The sequence below is a fragment of the Sinocyclocheilus anshuiensis genome, unplaced genomic scaffold, assembly GCF_001515605.1.
Source record: "Sinocyclocheilus anshuiensis isolate Anshui unplaced genomic scaffold, SAMN03320099.WGS_v1.1 scaffold1254, whole genome shotgun sequence".
NCBI lineage: Eukaryota > Metazoa > Chordata > Actinopteri > Cypriniformes > Cyprinidae > Sinocyclocheilus > Sinocyclocheilus anshuiensis.
Genome location: NW_015557130.1, coordinates 540718 through 551426, shown reverse-complemented (window position 1 = coordinate 551426; position 10709 = coordinate 540718). Strand labels below are relative to the sequence as shown.

Below are 10709 nucleotides of genomic sequence, written 5' to 3'. Positions count from 1 at the left end.
TTCATAACTGGGTCAGCTGATCAATTGAAAATATCTTATTTGTTCATCATTACTTCTCTTGCGAACGTGACAAGGAGAGCTACAGAGGATGTCATGATTTTCAGTAGATAATGCATTTATTTTAGTCTGATTCTGTTTTATATGACTTCAGAAGACACTTCTATGAAACTTTCATGGTGCTTTTGGAACAGCATGAGGGTGAGTAAACTATCCCTTTAACATGATAAAGGGCAAAAGAGTTCTAAAGAAAAAAATCTCAGTTTTCCATATATATATTTCTCACATTGAGTATGCCTGAGTTAACAGTTAAAGCTTGTGCACCTTATCTTGATGAGTAAAATTGTAAAAAAAAAAAAGTTAAAATTTAAGAATGATGAAGAAAAATGAGTTGCATAATAAGTTTATGACATCATGCCTTTCCAATTGCAATGAATATCAATGAATACATGGGTGACTTTATAAGTGTGCCTTCCGGTAGACCCCCATTTGTCCTTTCACTTCTAGAGTACAATAAATAGTTAACGACTAGTGAATACTGTTGAGATGCTAGAGTATATTTACTGACTGCAGGAAGACAAGCTTGATTTGAACACAGAAGCACATCTAAATTTACACCACAGAAATTCATTCATATCCGGATAGTGCAGAAAAGGATCATAAATGTATATATAGATATATATTTTTGTTTGTTTGTGTTGTTTTTTTTTGGTTTGGGTTTTTCTTTTTCTTTTTTTTAAGAAAAGAGTCAAAAGCAACATTCCTTATTGAATTGTTACATAATTCAGTTGTTCAAAGTGTCGTCAGCTCAGGAGCTGGGTTAATTTCCTTTAACCAAAAGAAATCTACAAATTAAATGTCAAAAAGAAGAATCAACACAATAAATCACAATATTTGAACACAATTTTGATTTCCATACAGAGATGACAGATATAACTTAGTTTACATGTTTCCAACATAAAACCCATTGCAGCTTTTGATGGTCACACGGAACTGAAACTATTTTATGTTAAATAGTATGTACTTCTAAAGAAGATATTTAAATCCAACCTGATATATATATATATATATATATATATATCTGCTCACATTTGAGGCTGAAGTTCATCACCGAAACCTTCAAAACTGATTGGATTTTTTCGGGGGTGCTCAGAGCCGTCAATCCCGACACTCATTTAATACTACGATGCCATGTTAATGATATATCCCACTATAATTTGGTTTCTTTTGTTATCCTCTAAAAATATCTACATTATTTGACAAAATAGCAGGCAAGTCCAGCTCACAATTGGTAATAAAACACCTAGAGTCAGATATTACAGGAGTGCTGAACAACGTGAGCTGTTCCAACTATGTCTGCTGCGTGGTTTCGAACCCTACAAAGAAGTATTAAACCCTACAAAGAAACCAGGACTCATCTACAGGTTTGTAAACAAATTACATTCTCTTTAGGACATAAATAAGTTAAAGTAGTTATTGAAGCAGAACAAGGCAACATGCCAACAAATAAAGATAAACTCTGTAAATATATATTTATAATATGTCTATAAATATATATGTACGCTTAATAAATTCTCATTTCCATGGGTTTCTCTTTTTCCGACAGGTGCAGATCTGCTGTGCAAGTTGAGCCCTGCGATCTGGATACACCTTAATCAATAACCAAATAAATCTATACAATTAGATACATGCCACACACAATACTCACAGATCAGTGAATCAGATAAGCTGTCTTAAAATAGCAGTCCACCGTACATCCCACCAAATCAAATCAAACCGTTTAAATAAAAATAAAGGTTTCCAAATAAAAACCTGGGTAATGTACATTCATGCAGGAGCAACGATAATAGCTGAATTTGGTTTAAATTACTCGTAATATTCTGACGTTTCCTCAGGAAATGGGAGCGGTGCACTTGCGCTCGTGGGTTCTTATCTTGTTTCTCGTGTTACTTCGCGATTGTCCAAGTCAGTCGTCGTACATGCATTCAATAAAAGAATGTGGCGCGACCACACGTACAGTCAACAGTATACGATCCGCGTTTGCGTGCACTCTGGAGCGCTTTTAAACGTAGAGTCTAAGATGATTATTGAGCGATCTCCCGCATGAGATTGCTAAAGCGATGTCTCCAGACTATGAAGCGGGCTCCCGGGACTGGAGGAAGCAGCAGATTTACTCGTGTCGGTCGTCAGGTTTATGCCGCTGTCGATGGCGTTGTTGTTCTTGTTGGGAGATGAGGGCTGACTGGAGTTCTTCCTGGCTGCCTCGTCGTCAATGTCGGTGTCGTCTATGAGAGGAATGTGAGGTCTGGAGTCCTCTATTCTAAACTCTGGATGAGTCATGAAATTGTGGATGGAGGTTCTGGATTCGGGTTTTTCCAAGCCTTCGTAGAGGGAGCTACGAAATGCGTTCACAACACGAATCTGCGTGAGGAAAGAGACCAGTGTCAAAGGGTTGAAATGTGAGCTGGAAAGACCCCCCATTGGCACAGTGACAGCAGGGGGAGGGAAAGGCCGTTGACCCACCAAAAATTCCAAAACATTTGGAAAGCATCTGTAATTCACTTATTCTACCGTGCACTGAGACGGTTTAAGGATTGCATTGAAAAGAACGTAACTCAAATTCATGGTAAAATAAAGAGACTGTAAAAGAAAACATAGGCAATGCTCTTATGTCCCGTGCAGTACACAATACAGTATACAGTGTAAGGTCCAATGTGTTGTATACCTAGAGACAAGCATTGTTAATTCAACAAAAATTTAACAAAAAATTTTTATAAATAACAACAACAAAAAAACTAAAAACAAAGAAAAAAACAAAACATCATGCAAGTTGAACACATCTTGTGGAAAGTTGGTAAGAGGAATAGATTAGATATTGAGATCCAGGATGAGTTTCAAGGTAAACACAAAGTCAAAGCCAAACAAAAGAGAAGTCGTCTACAAAGACTCAGATAGAGGATGACAGGGACAGGAGATCCTATGCTTCCAGAGCATAGAGTCACAACACGATGATGGAAGCGAACCAAAAGCTTGACAAGCCAACTCAATGACTACACACAACATGCAGCTCGGGACAACACCATGTGGAGATGAACACAGGCACACAGACTGTGGAATAAGAAAAGAGACAAGAACAAACAAAAGTCTGTTCTTTCAACAACTCCATGCGTCTCTGTGTAAACACTCAAGTATAGGCCGAAAAGTTTTGTTCAAATTCACAGAACTACACTAAAAGTAAGAGAGTCCCTTAATATGTTATTACTGAGATTTCCTAGAATTATTTTACTGTACTAGTTGGGAGTAGCTATTAGCTAATATTCCGCTTCAAAGGTTACAATTACAAACAAGCAAATATGATAATCTAGGCATAATTCTCACACTAAACTGAATACAGTCTATGGTCATGTTCCATAACCTAGTGAGCCGACTTCCTAGACAGCAAGTTGACAACTTATTCTGGCCAAATTCTGAGGCAGCATTACATGTGTCCTTCACAGATAAAGCAATCCCAGAAAGCCATGCAATATGCTTGGTGTAAATTTTCATTTTCACAAGATTGTGGCTGAGAATGTTATTGGATATATAGTGTATGTTATTCCATTCTGCAAAGCATTGATAACAATCTGGGCTACTTATTAGAGCAGGGGTGTCCAAACCTGTTTAGCTCCAATACACTTGCCTAGGAGTTTCTAGTGAGTCTGAAGACATTGATTACTTGGCTCAGGTGTGTTTAATTAAGGTTGGAGCTAAACTCCACAGTGGCAGTGGACAGTGGCCCTCCAGTAAGAGGTTTGGACAGCCCTGTATTAAAGCATTGAGTTTTTAGCTTAGCAACATGATAATGTCAGACTAGAATTGTGATCTTTTCTTTGCTTCAAGTGAGAAATCTCTCCAGGATGTTGGGCTGGATTGGACAGCCCTGCCTTAAGGGTTGTTCACAAGGACAGCCTCTATGTCTCTGCACTGTGGGTTAGTAGGAGATGTTCCTACTCAAACTGTATCCCTGCATCTACAGTATGAACTGCCAAAATTGAAAATGAGTAACTTGCAGCCTTTGTCACCGTCCGTGTGATCCACCCTTTGAAATGGAGCTGCCGAAGCAAAGGAAAGGTGAGGAGCTCGCTAGGGCTTGGTACAGAGCCTCTATCATACCACCAACTACTGACCTGCTGAATATGAAATTAACAAAATCAGACTAGCTCTAACGACCATCAAACTCAATTTTAACCTTCTGTCCTGGTAGCAAAGAGCACACTTTCAACCTAGCTAGGAGCAAACTTACAAAGCCAACACAAACTGGTCTGAATGACAGATGAATACGAATGTCAGAAGGAATCACATAGATGAAAACCGGCCTAATGTTTAGTGAGATTCTGCAACTGTCAGCATCGCACAGCAGACTACATGACCAACAGAGTAAAGCCACAAGACATAATGGGTCGCTGTGGGCCTCGGATCTACATCACACAGACGACAAATAAGACAAGACTATGGGGAGGAAGCGCCACTCTCTTCACACGTCTCCGTAGCTGTGTGGAGAGAAAAATATTTTTTTTTTGTTATCATTTGAACAACACAAGGATGAATAATCGATGACAGAATTTTCATTTTTGGGTAAAATATCCCCAGTTATATTAAGTAAACTGCCCCATTTGGCATCTATTTAAATTTAGACAATAAACTGCATTGTTGCTACATTATTTGATGCCAGAACAAAAGAAGAAAAAAGACATTTAAAAGGAATTAATACTGTTTACTAACTTTTAAATCACCTGTAAACTGCAATGATATGACAGAAATGAGCATTTCAACCAGACAGATTTGCTTACTTAAAACAATCCTGCATGATTATTAAAAAAAAAAAAAAAAAAAAAAAAAAAAAAAAAAAAAAAAAGGGGGGGGGGGGGAACAAAACAACCTCCCGTGATCAATAGAGTAACTTCAACAATGCAGCCTAGAGCATTTTGGCGAACATGTCAGGCTACAGCTGAGTGGGGAATGGTACAGTTGGCTATACTTGAATGTTTACCCAGCCTAGTGAGTTTGTTGGTGGAATATTAGTTCACATCAATTTTGCGACGAACAATGGAGGGACTCACAACCTGAAATTCACTTCGTAGGCTGTACCCTTAGTCCAGGGCTCTTAGCACTCTGGGGAAAAGAAACACATGGTACATTGAAACATATGTTCTTCTGAGAAGTGGGTTAAAGATGATCTGATAAACAGTGACATGAAGAGTAAGAGGAAATCAGAAGCAAAGCAGATTTTCAGGGATGCCCTTTGACGATACTTTACACTAATTGTCTATGTCTACAGAATAAGAAACTGTTTGAGAGCTCCGGTTTAATGCCAAATCTCCGTTGGACCCGATGGGTAATGCCTGATTGGAAATGTCTGTCAGATCTTCCCAGTGTAGATGTCGGAGCCTTAGCCCTGTAGCCAGGGCTCTGAAATATGGCACAACTACACCTTGGGTGATCAAATTTTGAGGTCCTTTCCTGGTCCTGTAACTTCTCACATTCCCTCTTGTCTCTCCCTACACTGTTCTATTGAAAGTTGAAAAGCCCAAAAACATAACTAAAAAAAATCTTTCTGTTTTTAGTTTAGAGGTCTAAAAAAACTGGAGAAAACTATCCATTGGCAAAGTACCTGCACTTTGTAATCTGCGTGTGTAGTATACAATTTGAGAACCACAGAACTTTTTGAGCCATAAATGCCATGTGACTGATCTAAGTCCATTTCACACTTTTAAGATCCTCCAAAAATAGTCAGTAAACTAGTATAACATATTACACTAGACAAATTTTATAGTATTATCACCCTTGGTTGAAATGGAGATAGATGTTTTGGGCCAGATATCACCCCTTTTCTGCACCCTGAGCACAAATCAGTGTGCGGTGTTCCTTTAAAACTCACAATAAATGGTGCTAAATGTCTTCATCCTTCATAATTGTCCAAGGTTGACCTTTAAACTCAGAATGACTGTAATTAAAAGGTTACAACTACTTAAAACAAATCTCGTCTTTACCAAAAGCTTGTACATTTGAAACAGGGAATTCTATAGGGTTATATTACAGCTCATAATGTGGTGTGTGCCTTGTTTTTCATTTACTTTGTGACAGCGTCTAGAGGTGAACTCATGTAGTGATTAAGGATTTTGTTGTCAATAACAAAGCTGTACATGGATCCATTTTGGTGTTGCCATAGAAACAAATAATTTCTGACTGAGAATGCGAACAGCTCTGAGTAGCTGTTGTCTCGTAATTATGGTAACCCTCACATATGATTAATGCAGCATATATTTGCAACAGATTGTAGAACGAAGCTTCTTTCTAGAATCTCTGCTGCAGGCCTGCTCCCCTGTGATGCCTTTTTCATAATGTTTACTGTTCAATGTTGAGTCAAAAAATTTAATACTTTGCTCTTTGAACTTTCATGACCTACGTGAACATATTTATATAGGAGCTGCATCTCGTATTTTGCAATGACTAAATGTAAATGTTATGATTGTCCCACTTCAGGTCTGGGGTCCAAGGGCATCCCTGACAAACACCCAAAGAAGAGTGTCACTCACGCCCAGAGGGAGCAGCAGTGCTGGTAGGAGAGGAAAGAGCATTGCACAAGGACACGTGACTAGGACTAGAAACATTGGTTACATCCTGATTTTGACTGGTGGTGGAGGACTGGCGTCTCAGAGCCCCCTGAAAGGAAGTCCCGCTCTTGAACGTGTTCACTACCTCGATCTGCAAGAAGGGGGAGAAAAATATATGGAGCACAGCGCGTCAAGGACGTGAGCAATGCTTCATCACGTGGACATGGTTTAAAAGTCTATGACAGGCCCTCATCACACGCTAATATACACTTCATCTTAAATTAGCACTGAGGCTTTGATGGCTTTAGAAAGGTCCTGCTCCCTGCTGCTGCAGCTTTGACAACAGTCACGATGAACACCCAGACACCTTCGAAAGCCTTACCGCAGGATGCCTAGAAGAGCACTGTTATCATATCACATGACAAACAACAGGCAATAGCAATTCACTGTGAATGATTTGCATGCCGCTACCAAAACTCAACAACTGCAGCATGTGAATTCTGTCACAAGCAGTGCATTACACAACACTTAGTGCTGCTCCTCTAATCTGATGGGACAAACAGCATCCCAGTAGGGCAGATATTTAGAATATGGGAAGTTTTTGCTGTTCACTGGTTCGCTGCTTGTCTGTGTTTGTAGCATTTCAGATAATATGTGAGTGGAGTTGTGTGATTTTTGCCTGGACCGAGAAGCAGTGTGGAGCAGAAGTGAAGTTACAAAAGTCTTTGAGCAGATAGGGGAAATTTCTGGTTCATTGAACTGTTGTATAAAAGCATCATGACACTCACAATTGTGCTGTTGGTCTGAATATCAGTCCTGTGATTACACTTGATGCACTTGCGATTGTTATATTGCTTAAAGGGTTAGTTTACCCAAAAATGAAAATTGGCTTGTGTTTTACTCACCCTCGAAGCATTCTAAGTGTATATGACTTTCTTCTTTCAGACGAATCCAGTCGGAATTATATTAAAAATTGTCCTGGCTATTCCAAGCTCTATCACTGCAGTCAGCGGGTGTTGCAGTTGAACAGCCCACAAGTCGTCAAATAAAGCGCGTGCATCCATAACAAAACGTGCCTCACACGGCCCCGGGGGGTGAATAAAGGCCTTCTGTAGTGAATCCGTGCGTTTTTGTAAGAAAAATATTCATATTTCAAACGTAATACACACATTTATATCACTTCCGCCAACTGTCATACGCAGAAGCCGTTCCGGCGGATGACATAGCACGTCGGCGTTGCTGATTAGTGACGAATGCAGAGAGACAACAAAACAAAACGCCGGTCACGAATTAGAAGTACAAACTGAAGATTTACAAAGAAAAATGTCAGAGGATTTCGATATAAGCCAAGAGGAGACTGGTTTTCCTTTGCTAAAGTAAGGAAACTTTGCTTCCTTTGCTCCTATAAACAAACTCGCGAGACTAGCATATCTCAGAGGTGCGCGCTGCGCATACGTCATACGCCTTCCGCCGGAACACCTTCCGCATATGAAAGATAACGTAAGTGAGAGAAAAGTGTTTATTACGTTTGAAATCTGGATATTTTTCTTACAAAAACGAATGGATTCACTACAGAAGGCCTTTATTCACCCCCGGAGCCGTGTGAGGCACATTTTGTTATGAATGCGCACGCTTTATTTGACGCCTTGTGGACTGTTCGACTGCAACACCCGCTGACTGCAATGATAGAGCTTGGAATAGCCAGGACAATTTTTAATATAACTCCGACTGGATTCGTCTGAAAGAAGAAAGTCATATACACCTAGGATGACTGTTCAACTGCAACACCCGCTGACTGCAATGATAGAGCTTGGAATAGCCAGGACAATTTTTAATATAACCCCGACTGGATTCGTCTGAAAGAAGAAAGTCTTATACACCTAGGATGCTTCGAGGGTGAGTAAAACACAAGCCAATTTTTATTTTTGGGTGAACTAACCCTTTAAGGACATGATTTTAGACTTTCAAACTTCACTAAAGTTAAATATTATTGTAGGAATGATCTGAGTGGGGTAAGGGGGCAATGTAAACTTATTGGCTATGCTCAGTGAAGAAGTAGTTCTAACTAACTTTTTAAAGTGTACACAATTGGTTAGACAGTAAATAAGCACTTACCATGACAATAATAAGGTTATATTTGCAATAGAGTGCTGTGGAATTATACTGGTAATTCTACTACTACCAACTGATTCCACTTACTATCTGTTAAAAGTATTTGAGTAGTCATTATGCAACAATAAATGTTTCAAAGACATCCTCCAAATACATGGAAGTGGTCTGTAGTTATTGCATTTGAAAGAAATGCTTTTTATATTTTATTACTATTTGTGTAACAATGCCTTAACTTCTGGAGAGAAAATATATCCTACATTACATCCAGTTCACACTAGAAACCACACTAGGAATGGAGTGTCAGGTCAAGCACATTACAGTATTCTGTGCAGTGTGCTCCGCAGTGTACTGCACATTTTGGAAAATGTAATATTTGATCTATTTCATGACTACAGCTCTTTCATTCATCTCCAGTGTAGACACGGTTTTAGAAATGCAATTATGTCAATCCTAAAATTTACAGTACCTAGAATCGTACTTAAGTTTTATCCTGAGGTTTTCATTGTAATTGAGATCTATTCGGTTGTAATATAAAAGTGTTTTTCAGGAAAGGTGTACTGACAGCTCATGATTACTGCAACAGTACTAAAGTCTTGCGATCAGCACTGATGTTTGTGCCAGTAATGCCGATTGGCAGAGCTGAGCTGCGGTTCAACCTCCGCACTGTTCTAAATCTGGCCATAAAACACACTGCCAGCCATGCAGATGGTTGAATCTCAAGTACATAATTACAAACACAATTGATGTACCAGCATAAGTATAGTTACTTTCTACCAATGCCATTTCAGTGATGAATATTTCAAACAGTCGTAACTTCCCAAAGACTACCAGAGGTTCTAACCTGAGTCTGGATTCTATTGAGGCCTCTGAACCAGAGGATCTGCCCTCGCCGCAGCTCCCTCTCAGCGTGATCGATCTCCTCCTGGTCCTCGTTCATCTCCTCCTCGGGCATTTCATCCTTCTGCGACAGCTGACCAGCCCCTCTGAGGAACCTCAGCTTGCTGTTTGGGATTGTTGATATAACCTGATCCAGAGTGAGGATGTGCATGACACACATGTATGGATATTAGAAGATGATCGCTCACAACATGGAGCCATTTCAGAGCTCCATCCTCAAAGCTCCAGGCGAGGAACAAGCCCTGTGTATTGTTTGTAGAACACCTGGATAGCTGTATAGTTATGCTGATGGCAGATACTGTTAATAACTCTGATGGCAAAAAGAATACTTCCAAGGTTACATGCCCTAGACAAGCAACTACCAATGAGATACATGTATAACACAAAATTCCTTCATATAGACACTGACCAAACAGTGAGTTTTCCATGTAAATATTTTTCATCCATGGAAAATATGTAAAACTTTGAAAGAATATTTTGACTGTAAACCTGGTGTGCCATTTATGCCGTGTATTTTGAAATTATTCCCATTTAACTTAAATGGGAATATTTTCAAAATACACGGCAATTTCTTTGCTGAATCAGTTTTTAAGAACAGCAAGTTGATTTTACTAAAATCAACTTGCTGTTCTTAAAAACTGATTCAGCAAAGAAATCTGTCAGCCTCTCAACACTGACAAGAGAGCATACTAGCCAATGGTAAATTAAATTTATTTTAAAATGCTACAGTGATTAAAGGGATTCACCCAAAAATGAACATTCTGTCATAATTTACTCTTTCATGTTGTCCCAAGCTTTTTCTTTTTCTTTTATTTTTCTTCACACAAATATGATATTTTTGTCCATACAATAAATATTAAAAAGGGACAAAAAAAAAACACAAAAAAAAACTCGAGATGTTTTTCAAAACAACATCTTATGTGTTTAATGGAAGAAAGAAAGTCATACAGGTTTAGAACAACATGAGGGGGAGTAAATGATGACAGAATATTAATTTCTGAGTGAACTGTCCCTTTAATGAAGAGCTTGTATGAAATTAGAAAGAAGAATTAATACATATCAGCATATTTAATTATTGGATTTATATATATATATATATATATATACAAT

At 38.8% G+C, this 10709-nt stretch overlaps 1 protein-coding gene across 1 annotated transcript in view; it reads right to left on the bottom strand.

Annotated features, from left to right (window-relative positions):
- Positions 1-423: 423 nt before the first annotated feature.
- The window catches only part of LOC107677941 (plasma membrane calcium-transporting ATPase 2), a 45218-nt gene continuing 34932 nt past the window's right edge, over positions 424-10709 (bottom strand). The window contains exons 20-21 of the mRNA XM_016473015.1: positions 9544-9726; positions 424-2418 (exon numbers count right to left, since the gene is read on the bottom strand). Of these exons, the coding sequence (XP_016328501.1) occupies positions 2110-2418; positions 9544-9726 (492 nt within the window). The 3' untranslated portion in view covers positions 424-2109. The remainder of the gene's footprint in view (positions 2419-9543; positions 9727-10709) is intronic.